This window comes from Sciurus vulgaris (genome assembly GCF_902686455.1).
Source record: "Sciurus vulgaris genome assembly, chromosome: 11".
NCBI classification, from domain to species: Eukaryota; Metazoa; Chordata; class Mammalia; order Rodentia; family Sciuridae; genus Sciurus; species Sciurus vulgaris.
The window spans coordinates 115,181,766-115,196,811 of record NC_136472.1 but is presented as its reverse complement, the minus strand read 5'-3'; the positions used below and the strand labels follow the sequence as shown (position 1 = coordinate 115,196,811).

At 49.7% G+C, this 15,046-nt stretch overlaps 1 protein-coding gene across 3 annotated transcripts in view; it reads right to left on the bottom strand.

The window, feature by feature from the left end:
• Positions 1-10,910, bottom strand: part of POU2F3 (POU class 2 homeobox 3) — a 76,590-nt gene extending 65,680 nt beyond the window's left edge. Inside the window, exons 1-2 of one of the 3 annotated variants that reach the window (XM_079103901.1) lie at positions 10,672-10,910; positions 4,242-4,310 (exon numbers count right to left, since the gene is read on the bottom strand). In XM_079103901.1, coding sequence (XP_078960027.1) covers positions 4,242-4,310; positions 10,672-10,699 — 97 coding nt within the window. In that variant the 5' untranslated portion in view covers positions 10,700-10,910. The remainder of the gene's footprint in view (positions 1-4,241; positions 4,311-10,671) is intronic. The other 2 variants (XM_079103900.1, XM_079103902.1) reach the window with 2 other exon arrangements.
• Between the last annotated feature and the right edge of the window lie 4,136 nt (positions 10,911-15,046).

Below are 15,046 nucleotides of genomic sequence, written 5' to 3'. Positions count from 1 at the left end.
AGACACAAGTTGTCAATATTGTCCAGGCAATCATGATTTTCTGCACTTGATAAGTTGCTCCTTGAGGACAGGGACTCTTCCTCATCTTTCAGAGCCTGGAATCTGACCCAAAGTGGTGATCCATAGATGGTTATGGGAATGCCAGTTAGGTCGGAGAAGATCGGAGCCCACACACAGCAAAACAGCTAGAAGCACCGAAGGAGACCATCCAAAAAAAAAAAAAAAAAAAAAAAAAAAAAAAAGAAGGGAACAGAGAGGGACGGAGGGAAACCCCGGGGAGTCACACGGCAATGCGAGGTGTACACCATGGATGGGAAAGAGTACTGAGGAGGAGAGCCGGCACACAACTTTTACAATCCAGCCCTTAGAGACAATCGAGTCCAAATCCCTCCTTTGTAGGGAAGAAAAAAAAGGGAAACACGTGGGAAACACTTGCCAAATTGTACCCAGGGAGTTCATAGCACAGCCAAAAGAGGAACCTGGCAGAATCACAAAGGCCTGAATTAGGTTCCTGGCTCTAAGCTGAGCAACCCTGCGCAAGTTAGTTTCCCACTCTAGGCCACAATTTTCTCATCTGTGAAAATGGAGACAATAATGCCTGTGTCTTCTAGGCTTCTTGTGAGGATTAAATGAGATGATGTACATGAAGTTGCCCATGTGTGCCCAGTTGGGAAGAAGGCTCTGTAAATGTCTCTGGTCTTTCCCTCCTTCCTCCCGAGTTCTCCGTATTTTCTTCTCTTGTGTTTGAAGCCAGATGTGAGAAGTGGGATAAAAAGTCACAGGGTGAGCTGGATCCATACTTGGGGACTGTGAGTAAGGCTATATTCTTTTCAAGTCCTTAATTGAGAACAGAAAAATATTGTCAGCCCTGAGAGTGAAGGAAAAGTAGTAACAGGTGGGTAGACATTAAGAAGGACAGAAAAGTTAATAGTTGAACAATGTAGAAAGAACTTGACTTCAGTCTTCTGTATGAGTGTGTGGGGGTGGGGTGAGGACAGGGGTTCTGGAATCTGTCTGGTCCCTACTGCTGCCTAAAGGACATTCTAAGTTCTTGGGCTATTTATTCTCTTCTGTGTTGGAGGAGAGGGAAGGATGAACTGCCCTGCTAGGTCTCCACCAACTGGGAGGTCTGTGTTGGGCTTGAGAACTCTCTCCTTGGCATTCCTGGCCAAAATGGATGGGGAAATTCGCTTCATTTCCCAGCTCCCACCCCTAGTGCCCCTTGGGGATTTCACACAGCACTGGGGTGCTCTCATGGAACATGGGCTTTCTAGGTCATCTTTGTTTATAGTTCCTTTAAAATCTAGAGACAAACCACCCATTAATTCATGCACTGCTGGGAAGGCGAATGTGTCTTTTAAAAATTCAAAGGAAGCCATTAAACCAAGTTGGTAACCATTGTAACTCATAATAAGCTTTCCTCTGTAAAAAAAAAAATGAGTCAGAGTGACTTTCCAGGAAGTTTGGTTACTTTAATTAGCTACTTCTTTTTTCTTGCCCTTAAAAACATACAGTAATTTGAGGATCACCTAGGCATTGATGCTACTAGCCAGGAGCTGAGCCCTGAGGGGAAATGTGGAGGGGCATAGTAAAGCTGTAGCCTGCACAAAAGTTGCAGACATCACTGTCTCCTTGGAGTTGAGAAGGATTCACACACAAACGGTGAAGAGAACAAAACCAACCTGTGGGGTTGATCCACTTACTGAGTGAAGGGGAACAGGGTACCCCAACCACTTGTGGTCCAAGAGCACTTGGCAGCGATGCCCATTCTGTATATTACAAAATCGCAGCATCTTAATGAGGCCATTAGAAGCAATAATGATCACAGCTGCCCTGCACCAAGCACTATGCTAAGGGTTTTAGACATCATCTCAAGTAACTCTCAACCCACTCTCTAAGACGGGCATTAATCTTCCCACTTACAGAAGAGCAAAGTATAAATGATTAGGTCACATAGCCAGGAAGCAGCAGAGCTGCAAATTTCTCCAAGCTCTGTTTGAGTCTAAATCCCTGCTTTTCAAAGGTCATCTGTTCCTGCCCCCTGAGAAGGCACAGTGGCTGGTCTGAGTCACCTTGGCAGTACCCCTGGATGCTATTCAGATTCTGTGGGTCCCAGCCTAAGTCTGAATAATTTATTCCTTAACCTACTCTCTACAGAGCTGCCCTCTCAGACAGGAGGTCAGAATTTGTTCAGTTGGTCTACAACACATCAACCTTCCTAAGCTCCTCCCAGGATTGGATCCCCGCCCCTTTTCTGCCTCAACTTTCACGGTTCTGTGTGGCTCATTCTCACTCCTAGTACTAGTCCCCTGACTTGCTCAGGGTAATTGATGACAAAGCCCCCATGCCAGTCTTAAGTGTGGTCTTCACCCACATGGACACTTGCTTAGCTGTGTCCCAGGTCATAGGGTTCAGGTGAACAGAGTTGGCTCTGGCCAGCTTGCTTCCAGGAATGGACCCCCCAAATTCCTCAGAATTGTGACTCCTGGATTGACTTTTCTCTGAGGAAAGAGTGTCAATGTGGGCACTGAACCCATCACAGTCCAGCTGAACTGATCTCAGATTCTTGAGATTAAAAGAAAATTTCTTCTCAACCGGAGAGAACAGGTGCACTCCACCACAGATCTTAGTAAACCATACCCAGCTAATAAACCCATTGAAAAATGTTTGCAACTATCCTCAGTCCAGCTGTTCTTCCAGCAAATATAAATACAAAGAAAATATAAAGTCTGTAGCCAGGTGCATTAGCACATGCCTGCAATCCCAACTACTTGGGAGGCTAAGGCAGGAGGACTGCAAGTTCAAGGCCAGCCTGGGCAATTTAGTGAGACCCTCAGCATCTTAGAGAGACCCTGTCTCAGAATAAAAAGTAAAAAGAGCTGGGAATGTAGCTCAGTAATAAACTTCCCCTGGATTTAATCCCCAATCCCCAGTACTCCCCCAAGAAAACCAGATTGTAGCTATCTATAGTTACATGTGTATTGCATGCAAGTAGACACTATTTCAATAATTTGGGGAACAGAAAAGTTTATGGAAAAATGCATCTTGCAGATGAACCCTCCAAGGCCTCCCAACTATCTTGTCTCTGATCCCAGGTCTTTTAGCTTCAAGAATGGAACTGGAGTGTTCCAGAAGACTTGAAAAAGATTTTAGCTTTAGGGGACATTGATTCTCTTCTAATTTCTATGTCTCTAATGATCCAGATGAAAGGCTAATTGAGGTCTTGTTGGGATGCTATTAAAATTATTTGGTGGTGTTACAATTTCTACTTATCTTTCTGCACGTTCTCTTTAATTACATGCAGTTTTCAAACCAAGGCTTGGGTTATGGAGGTAAAAGGAGAAAGGTATGAAACTTTATTCTCAATCTTTTCTGTCTTCTTTCTTTTCTTCATAAAGTAAAATCAAGCCCTCCTCTCTGAGCCTGTTCACCACCTACGCACATATTATTTGGAAGGGCAATATTTGTGCATGGACCTCTTTGGTTAGTTTCTTAAGGACTGTTGAGTTGGGTGAGGTGGCGCATGCCTATAATCCCAGCAACTCAGGAAGCTGAGGCAGGAGGATCGAAAGTTTAGGGTCAGGCTGGGCAACTTTGAAAGACCTAAATAAATAAACAAATAATAAAGGGCTGGGTAGGTAGCTCAGTGGTAAAGCACTCCTGGGTTCAATCCCCAGTACCAATACATACATACATACATAAATGCATAAATAAATAAGAACTGTTGAGAAATTTGGGGCTAAAAGACTGTGGTTCCATCTACCAAAAGATATTCTACCTTCAGTAAGTTAGTGACAGCTGGAAACACAGCCTGCTGCTTCTAGGCTGCTGCTTCTAGCGGTGTTGGACAGATATCTCAAGAAGTGAATCATAGGGCTGAGGGTCTAGCTTAGTGGCACAGTGCTTGCCTAGCATGTGTGAGGCCCGGAGACTGATTGCCAGCACCGTGAAAAGGGAATTACCTTCCTAACTTCTTTGGTTTGGTTTGTTTTTCTTAAGAATCTGGCTCTTTCCTGACCTCATTACAGAGGTTTGCTCCAGTGAGACCAGTATCTACTATTCCAAAACTCCAGGGTCCCATTTCATATCGGAGAGAATGCCCTTGTTTCCTAAGACCTAGCTTTTGGGTCCGACTGGTTGAAAGACCAAGCAAGAACAGACATTACCCTGCTGGACATTTTCCAACGACTCCCTCCCATACCCTGCTTGCCTGTTCCACCCGCAGAAGAGAAGCCCCTTACCTGGCTCCACCTGGCTGAGAGCACCACGGGCGTCTGTGGAATCGGCTACATCCCCACTCATCTTGATATCTGCAGAGAAAACACAACGGATTTTAATAACAGGTCACAATTTTTCTTGCTATGACATATGTGGCTTTAACTAAACAGCAAAGATGAATGTGTAATTACAACAACCATCAGACTTTCAAATTCCTGATTCCCGAACATACAATCATTAGAATATTCATCAGCTTAGGGGCACAAATCCCCTCCTCCTGTGCCTGCCTCCTCTCCTAGCCTGCCTCCCCCTTCTCCATTGCTACTGCAGGGTCTCACCTTTTGCATCATTCATTACTACTTCCTTCTATCACCAAGACTCAGTTGGCAAAAATTTAACTAGGGGAGGGGCACTGAGGCAGGGTGGGGGACCCTTCCCATTCCCAACCTTCATTTCCTTTAGGCTTTGGGAGATTTGTTTTATTTCTTTAAAGTAGTATCAGAAATCTCCTTCCTTCCCTCCCTGCTCCACCCTGGAAGGTGTGAGTACCCTTGAACCAAAGTTGATCCTCTGATCTTTGGTCTTTGGTTCTCTGCCTGGTTCTCAGAGGTCAGTGCACCCTCTAGGGATCAAACCCCAGCTCCTGTGCCACTCCTGTTGAAGATCCTGTCCTTTGGAGATCCTTACCTTCTCTTCTACTCCTTCAACTTGCTCAGGGAGAAAGGGATGGCAGTGTATCACTGCCCTGCTGAAAAAACATACCTACACAGGGCCCCATTGTCAGCCCCCCAAGCATGGCTGGTCTGGCCTCTCCATGCTGCTTCATTTTAATAAATTAAACATTTACCCATAACAGACAGCTGCCACCACCTAGGAGGCCCCTAAGTCTCCTCCCTGGTCAGCAGAGGCAAGAAAGAGGCAACTTTGAACTAACTCTCTGGGCTCCTCTCCTTATTAAACCACCCAAATACTGAAGCTGTTAAAGACAGAAGAATATTTTATTCAAATCATAATGACCCCCCCCCCCCCCCCTTCGCCCTCATGCTCTTCTCCAGGGCAGCACTTTAACTCTTTCAAACCTGGTAGTCTTGGTGAGCCAATTTGCATACTCAGCTCCCCAGCCAATCCCAGTCAAGAAGGCAGCCTTAATTTGCATCAGGTAATCAACCAGTTGGCAGTCGGGATGCCTGAGGTCTGGAGATGATCAGGATGAGGGGAAAGGGTGGACCTTTACCCCAGGAAAAGAGGGGAGAAAGCCTGCATTTTTCAAAGGCAGTGATTGTGTGTAGCTCTGGCGGAGATTTACACCTCCTAGGTGTTGTGACTGTGGTCCCAAGTAACATGGGGAGAAGGGGAGTCCAGAATACCCCAGGAGTCAGGGGGAAGGAGTGAGGCGACCCTAGGAGTTTTATGAGACCCATCAACTGAATGAGGACGCCTTGGTAAGTACTCGGAGCTCCATGGAGCCCTCCCCAGACATTGGGGCTGCACTTCACAGTCACAGAGCCCTAGTAGAGACTCCGCAATCATATGGACCCATTCATCCTGGGCAATGCATTTGGACATTTCTTGAGCCTGACCTCAGTCCTTCCTGCTGCAGTTTCAAGCTGTACTGTCTGCCGTGAATGGGATGCAGAATGATCAGTGTGGGCCACCTGAACACATTGGCAAAGGGCCTCTGTGGTTGTTCACTTCTGCTCCAATGGAGAAGTGGGCTTCACTTTCTTTCCCACCTGTGAAGTGCCAGCGATCCCAGAAGCTGGGCATTGCCCAACACAGACCTGCAGCTCACTCACACTGCACTGAAGGGATTCTGCAAGCCCATAATCAGGGACTGCGCACGGGACAGAAGTTTTCTCCCTCTGCTGGTTTTAACCTGCTTCAGTAGAGCTGGGATTCCGAGCATGAGTTTGGGCCTCAGACAAATCTGGGTTTAATAGCTGGGGGACCCTAATCACATAGGCGAATGAGAATTTTCTCATCTAAATAAAAAAGGGGATAATGAAAGATATCTCCCAGGGTTATTGTGAGAATTAAACGAAATAATGAATAAAAACAAAGTAAGCACCTAATAAATGAACTAATCCAACAGACACCGACTTCGACATCAGCCCCTCCCCTCTTGCGTCCTTGTCATGCCCCTCTCTCAGCCCCTCCTCCAAAGGAACAGCTTTGGTTTTCAGTCTTGGCACCTTTGTAGCTTGTTCTTTACCTAGCTTGTTCTTTAACATTCTCCAAATTCTGCTTTCATGGGAGAAATGTTCATGGGACAGGGAAAGGTTGAGAGGCAGGGATGCCAGGGTGATCAGAGTCTCTCAATCAACTTATTTCAAACTCCTGACTTTGAAAGTTACCTCTCTGACCTAAGCCAGAATATTATACTTGTAACTCAAACTTTCCCAGCATCCATTCCCTGCATTACTTTTCAGTTTGCCCAGAGCCTTTCTCCTTCATCCTTGAAACTAGCTTAAAATTCAGTCTTCGTTATGTCTAAAGGTCACTTTTGAAGACATTAGAGGACCCCTCACTTGGCCATGGCTTTGCAACATCATAACACTCTAGGCTTGGACAGGGATTTGAGTCTGCGTGGAAGGGGAGGGAGAGATGACCTGTGAAACCTCTCCTTCAGACCCATAGGATGCTAAGATGCTCAGAACCTGTTCCTCTTGGGTAGGAGGCTGAGGCTGATGGGTGGGACGAGCGCTTGGGTCTCAGCCTAAAAATGGGCCAACACCGAAACTCGCCGGGACACTTAACCCTTCACCTGTTGAGCAGCACTTGCCAGGAGGGAGTGAGAGAGGTGTGGGGTGGGGCCGGGATTCTCTGTGTTCTTATCTCAGCCCTACTGAATAGGCTCCCTGCCATCACTCCCTTCCCTGGGGAGGCTCAGCTGTGCTGTGTAAAAGCCCAGACCCTCATCCGCTTTAGCTGGCACCATCACACACCATCACACCCTGAAGCTGGTCTTAACCTCCCTGAGCCTTGGCTTTGCAGGAAAAGCCCCTCCTTAAACATCTGTGAACCTAGAAGAAAAGGCCCAGAGGCATTCTTCCACCAGGTTGCAGTCTGAGTTACCACAGTGCCCAGGACCTCCTGAGTCAAGGCTACTCTGGGAAAGCAGAAGCCCCACATGGCTCTCCTGGTGTCCATTTTCATGTCATTGGAAGGGACTTAATCTCCGTCCTGGATCCTCCCTCGTACACTGTTGGGAGTGCTTCTACCAGGGAAACTGCAAGGGACCTGCCAGTCCCACTTTAGCTAGCCAAAACTCCGACTCTCCCCTGGAAATTTCTTCTCTCTTTTCTTTTCCCTTCCATAATCAGGCCTTTCGACCCAAACGTCATTCCTGAGTTCTAACTAACTCTGAGATGCTCAACCCCTCTTTCCCAATCCTGATGGGGAACAGCTCACTGTGAGAAACAGAAACAGACACCCTGGGGCCAGCCAGGTGTCCCCCTCTGCTGGCTTCACACCATCTCTCCCTGTCTTTCCCTCCCTAGCTGACTGGCTGGCTTCTCAGTCTGTTTTTGGCCTAAGAGTGGGATGCCCCTCCTTGGCTGGGAGCCCCTGTGTCTGGTGGCCTCTTGCCTAGTCAGGCCTTCGTGTTCCTATATGAGAGATACTCTGTGAAGTACAAAGCGCTGAAGCTCCAGGCAGACCTGAGTCATGGCTTGTGCATAGGTTATCAGAGCAAGAAGACGGCACTGACTCAGGGGCTACAGAGCTAGGGGAGCCATGTGAACAGGGACCAGGGGGCAGGCTATGCCCTAGTTGGTGTGCTCTTATTCTGCCTCCTTCCCCTATCTAAACTGTTCCAGTAAATCAATCAAGGAAGAGTTCTCGAGGTCCCAGGACTAGGAGTTCACAGGGGAAGTCCTTTTTATCAAGGATCAACAAGATACTGGATCACTATGGTGGGAAAAAATGGTACTCAAAAGAGACCAACTTTCACAAAGAGAATCCTAAACTAAGGGACCCTAGACAGGGTCCCTTAAGTCCCATAAGATGGCACTGCATAGAGGGAAGAGGGACCCCCCACATGCACAGCAGAGCCCATACAAAAAAGGACCTACAAAGATGACCTTGAAAGAAAAAAAAATGACCTTGAACCAAAGGACCCAGTCAGAACCTGTACAGAAAGTTCCAAATTGAGGGATGCATTCCAGTCAGAACCTGTACAGAAAGTTCCAAATTGAGGGATGCATTGGAGGTGCCACTGAAGGGAAGCCAGACAGCTCAGAAGAGCCAAGACTAAGAACTGTCACAGGGAGGCCCAACGGCCCTGAGAGGAGATGGACTAAAAAATGAGCAGCAGGTGAAAGTAGAGAGATGAATTTGCCCCAAGGTGGAGGGCCCCTTGATGCCTGGCATCCAGGCCCACTGGAGGAGGGGTAAAGCTGTTGTCTGGGAAGCATCAGCCCAGAGCTGGCTCCGGGGAAGCCATAGGGAGGTTGGGCTTCTCTTCAACCTCACTCCCTCTCCTGCTTTCTACTACTCTTAGCCCCTAGGCTGCTTCCCTGCCAGGTCCTGGTTGTCCCACCTCCTCCCATTTCCCCAGAGCAGGAGCTTCCAGTAGACAAGGAGGTGGAAAACCCCCAGGAAGTCTCTGATCTTGGTCCTAAAGAACTCCCCACCCCCTCCAGGGGCCCACCTTTGTAGGAGTCTTGTTCCCATTTGAACCCTGGCCTTCTCAACAGGAAGTAGAGGAAGGAAAAACACCTGCCTAGGGGATCTGCCCCAGGTACCCCCTCCCCTCCATGTTGGTGCCACAGGGTCTGGAAACAGACTTTCCCCAGACACTGGATGACACCCAGCTGGATGGCTCCTTCAGCCTCACCTAGCCCTTCCTGGCACGTCCTGGGAGCTACTGAATATCAACACCTCTCTGCCAGCCAGCCTTTCGCTCAGACCTGCTGGGAAACAGTGCTTGAGGAAGTGAAATTCCCAGGTCCCCTGAGAACCCACTGCCACTTGTTTTCCTTGGTAGGACCCGGGAAGAGCCCCCAGCCTGCTCTTTTTCTTAGGGTGGGACAGGAATTGCCTCCTTCCTCCCCCTCACTGCTCTTCTAGAAAGGAGTGCAAGCAACACAATGAAACCCTTAGCAACCCTGAAATTCTAAAATAAGATCACTTGGTCCTGGCCACTTTGAGCAAGGTGCTGGGTTTGAGGTGACCAAGCCAAGTATAGCTTTCTTTTTTCTTTTTTCCTCCCTCCCCACCCACAATACTTGAGACAGAACCCATGGGTACTTTACTGTTGAGCTGCATCCCCAGTCCTTTTTATTTTTATTTTTTTATTTTGATATAGGGCTTCACTAAGTTGCCAAGGCTGGCCTTGAACTGGTGATCCTCCTGCCACAGTCTCCTAAGTCGCTGGGATTACAGGTGTGCACCACTGCACCTGGCAAGTCAGGTACAGTTTTCTTCACTTTGTGTTATTTGCTCAGGGCTCATCCCTCACGCTCACCCCCAAGCCCAGTTCACATCTTAGTAGCTCCTGCCCCAGCACAGCTGTGAAAGGAGGGATAAGCAGGGTAAATGGAGGGAACCGGGTTCACTCCATGCCCACTCCATGCCCATGTTCATTCATACAGGGAAAACAGACTCCTGGCAATGGCTTTCCATCTCCTGCATACCCAGCCTCAGGAAAGGAGGTCATGGGATATGAGACTCAGAGGATGTGAATGTCACCACCCCCTCTGGGACACAGGCCCATCATGCACCTAGCCTACAGCACAGCAAAGACTTACAGAGCATGTGAGTGGGCACACCTCCCACACCTACAGAAACACCTGGAAACCATGTGCAAGTATCAGTCCCCACAACATGCCACCTTTGGGGTCTGCTCCACCACCTCTTCCAAGACACATGGGGACAGGTAAATATTCCTCTGACACACACAGACACATGCTTGCTCAAGCCCTAATCAATCCATGTGCAGCATGACACCTGCCCCCAGGTGTGCCTCTGTAATTGCCCCAACCCACCCACTTCTCCTAAGCCTCCCCCTACTAATGCCCACTTTGCCTCCATTTCACATAGGTGCCCAGACACCAAAAGTGTAGCATGTGGATACACGTATTTTCCTCACTTATGCACTCTCAGGTCCACACCCCTGGCTGAGGGAGCGAACCACCCATCTCCTGCCACCTCATGGGACTACAGCAATTCAGCACACCCAAGTCCCTTGCAATGCCGGCTCCTCAGGTCTGGGGCTTCAGGAGCGCCCCACGCCTTCACCCTCGATCTTTTCCAGGGTTCCTTATCCCGGACTCACTCCCTTTAGTTCCCCGGACACCAACCCACTCCCGCCCCAAGACGACCCGCTATCCACACCGCCCTCTCCTGGCCGCTGGGGAATAAGTCCCCCCGCCCCTGTCGCCCCAAGGTGTCCCTCTCCTTCACCCCTTTCCGCGCGCAGTGACACCTGTCAGAACTCCCTCCGCCCCTCACCTGTGTGCATGGGCTCCAGATTCACCATCCTGCCCCAGGCGGGGCCAAAGCCAGTGCCCCCCCAGGCCCCTCGCGTCTGCCCCAGCCGGGCTCCCTGGGAAGCCAGGGTCTCCTTCCTCCCGCCCCCGGCCGCCGCTGCCGCGGGAGCCGCTGCCGGAGCCGTCGCCACCGCCGTCGCGCGCTCCGCTGCTCCGGCCCGGGCGGCACTCGGCGCGGCCAGGATTGCCACACTCCCCAGGTGAGCACGCGGCGCGGGGCGGGGGCCGCTGGCCACGCCCCCTGGCAGGGCCCCCGCGCCTGGCCCTGGGCCTATGCAAAGCAGCATTTGCATACGGGGAGCTAGGAGCCGGGCGAGGGGGTCCGGGTGCTGCCGGGGCGGGTCCGACCCTGGAGAACACCTGTCCGCCGGGACCCGGCCTGGCGGCCCCTCCCCACCACACCCGCAGCGGTCCAGCTCACCCTTTTTAGGAACTCTGGCGGGGTATCCAGCCGGGCCTGAGCTTCTGTCTGGACAGCCTCCCAAAGAGTAAGCCTACAAGGAACCTGGAGTGTTTGGAGAAGCCTTGGGGGTGTACTGGAAAGAATCTGATGTTGGAATCCTACCTCTCAAGCGCTTACCAGTTGTGTGGCATGGGACAAGGCTCTTCACCTCCCTGAACTCATGTTACTCATCTTAAAACGGGGCAGGTACTGATCAAAACTGGCATCTCTCTGGGTGAAGCAGGTGTCCAAGCTCACCTAGTCCCCACTGCTTTCTCTCAATATTGTGAACTTTGGATGGTCCCCAGCTTATTATTACAGTTTCCAGTTGAGGACAACTGTCCCCTGCCTGCCATCCCCTGCCCCCAGGTTCCAGGTGGCTGTGAGACTCTATGAAAGATGGATGTGGAGATTTTTTGCCAGTGTTTGGGGAATTGTGGGGACAGCCACCTTCCAGAGCTTGTGACTTGTCCAGTGGTACAGGATTCCCCAGTGACAGGGTCTGGCTGGAATCATCTCTGGACTCCCATTCCAGTCTCTTTGCAGCACCCATCATAAACCCATCGCCTAAGACCCCACCCATCCTCTTTTCTCTGGTCTTCAGGTGCCAGTAAGTGATTCCAAGCAAAAGGGACCACCTGCCTTGAAGGCTCAGAAAGCCACGTGCAATCAGGAGGACAATGCCCCGCCTTCCTTTCCAGAGGACACCCTATCAACCTCCCATCACCTTAGTGCCAAGTTCTATTTCCTGCTCACAGAGCAGGTCCTGGGCTTTTCTGCCTCTAGGCCTTGTTTACAGCGTTCTTTTCTCCTGGAATGTCCACCCTGATCATTCCTATTACAATACCTACATTTATTGTGCTTTCACTATGTGCCACGCATGGTGCTGACCAATACTTTAAAGGCATCTTTAATATCTTTAGATCTCGTTTAGTGCACATAACAACCTGTAAATTGTACCATTATTATTTCCATTACAGATGGAAACAATGAGGTGTAGGGAGTTGGACTTCCCATGTTACACAGTGAGTATCGGAGCTCCTGGCCTAAAGCCCTGCTGTGTACTCCCTCTAGCCACCATTCGCACGTCCCCTCCTTTTAAAGTAGGAAGTGATCTGATCTTTTTCTGAATTACTAGGATATTTCAATGTCCTTAATAGCCTTTGTGGAAGATTATGTGAGTCTTTCCTCAGCCTACCTCCTGGCTGTGCATTCTGTTGCTCCTCCCACCAAGTGCCTAGAACAGTGTTGGGCACACACCAGGCATTAGAAGATGTTTAGTGCTGAGGCAGAAGGACAGCAGTTCGAAGCCAGCCTGGGCAACTTAGCAAGACCCTGTCTCAAAATAAAAAGGACTGAGGACCTAGCTCCATGGTAGAGCACCCATGGGTTCAATAGCCAACACCACAAGAAAAATAAAATTTTAAAAAAAGAGAGAGAAGAAAAAATGAAAGGTGTTCAGTAGGTGCTGCCCTGGTCCTTGAGGAACAGAAAATGCTTAAGTGCTTCTGCATAGCACCAGTCGTATCCATCTCTCCTGTCCTGGAAAGAAGAAAGGGGACCTTCTTTTTGTTCTTTCTGGTTCTTGTTAGGGGAAGAGATCAGCAATGACTTCTTGGAGGCCCAAGTGACCCCGGGAGTCCCTGACTGAACACTCTTAGCCTTTGTCCCTTCCTTCTCTCCCCACTGTCCTCCTTTCCCTCCCCTCCGACACTTCAGGTATGGCCCCGTCCCTGAGGTCCATTTCTTATCTACAACTGCACCCGCCTGCCATGGTCCTAGAAGAATGCCTGCATGAAGCATGAAGTTATACCCAGTGTATTTGTGATTTCCATATCTCTATTTGCATATCATTTGCATGGCCATGTGCACCTAGGGTCTGGTTCTCTGGCACCATATCTGGAACCTGTTGCACTTTTCCATGTGCAAAGTCACATATTTTCCCTCTCGGCTGTAGTTTTCCAGAAGCCAGAGAAGCTGGTATCTGATGATGTCCAAAGGTCTGTGGGGCTCCAGCAGCCTAGGATTCTGGGGGGTGAGAATAGGCGAGGTGGAGTTCTTGAGGGGGGCGACACTGAGAAAGAGGCACTTCAGAGTTCACAGTTGGAAGCAAAGCTTTGTGTTCCAAAGCGGGGCAAGGGGCTAGGAAGATGGCCGGGAAGGGCTGGGGCTGGTGAGAGTGGCAGATATTACCTGATATTCAGCCATTCCCCCATTCATTCAATAAATATTGGTTAAGTGCTTCCTGTGTGCCAAGAACTGTGCCACAATTGGACACGTGCTGTCTTTTTTTAGTCAGCACAAATTTACAAGGAAAGTATAATCATTAGACCCCTTTTATAGATGAGGAAACTGAGGTTCAGGGAGGTTAATAGTGCATGGCAGGGTTGGGATTTAGAAGCAGACAGTGATTTAATCCTGCCCTGCTGCTTCTGCGCCTTCTCTTCTCTTCCCTCCCTTCTGTTATCATATAACTTGAAGAACCTAGATATCATCTGCCCCCACCTCATATGCAGAACCTGAGGCCCAGAGCAAGAGGGACTTGCCCCAGGTCATAGACCTAGTGAAAGGCTGAGCAGAGGACCTTCTCCTCTTCTCTCCTTCTGCATTTCCTGGGTCTTGAAAGTCTGGGTACATGCATGCGCATGTGTGTGTGTGTGTGTGTGTGTGAGAGAGAGAGAGAGAGTGAGAGAGAGAGAGATGTGTGCATGGGGCAAGGGGGAGAGAGAGACAATTTCTATTCCCTCCCCCTCTGATTTGCTTAATAATCATTTTAATTAGATGAACTGAATTGAGAAAATTGAGAGTGTGAAAGACCCCTTATCCCCCCACCCCTCTTTCCCAGCACAGTAGTCTCCATGAAATCAGCTTTTTGAGTTCTGGGCTGGTGGGGAAGTTTCCCCCAGGCCTAATAACTCTACGTATCTGTTAGCTCTGGAGAGGAAAAGCTGTGGGGAAGAGAGAGATAGGAGGCTGCCTGGAAGTTAAAAAGGAATAGAGGAAAGAAAGGGAAAAGAAGCAAGGACAGGAAATTTCAGTGCCTTTGGACATCAAAAGAGTGATACGCAAATGAAATGCAAATACAATGCAAATTACCTCTCCCTCCCTAGCCCCACCTTCTCTCAACAGCTGGAGGACTTTTTCAGAGTAGCCAAAGCTTTATGCAGGGACACAGTGATTCTGAAATGGTGATCCACTCTGACCCCTCTCTGGGTCCTCCAGGGCTTCCTGGTGTGACATCTGACCCTACTGTGGGGGAGTCACAAACCCCCAGGTTTTATTTCCACTTGAGCATAGGATCAGCTTCTTTTGCTTCATGGCTAAAAGAATGTAGGAGTCGGGGTTCCCCTCCCCAGCACATGGGCTGGAAATGACCTTAACCTGAGAACTCTATGCTGGGAGGGAGACCGCAAGCGCCCTGCTCTCCCTCAGTGGAGAGAAGTGGCCATCTGGGCTGCAGGCCTGCTGCACACGCCCATTTCCTGTCATGTTGCCTGGATTGAGTTGTCAGGGCTGGGAGGAGGGCGGAGAAAGAGGCAAGAGGCGTCCTGGAAGGCCACCAAGCAACAAGTCCCTTCTAGCTCCTTCTGTCTGCCAGATAGGCCATGGGGACCAGAGTGTGGGGATGCAGGGTGGGGGTCACTCCCTACCTTGGGGCAATCAGAGCAAGTGAATCCAAGCTCAGACTCCCCCCCACCCCCGCCAAAGCAGAAGGAAGGTAGAGACCAGGAAGAACTTCCAGGTGTGTTTTGAATCACACCTGGAAACCTGATGGCATCATTGCCAGGAGGCCTATCGCAGAAGCTTGGCAGAGGGGTTAGTGCCAGGGTGACAAAGTGAGAGGTGTTCTGGGAACTAGGATAAATCAACTGCTTCAGGGGAGTGGACAGAAAAG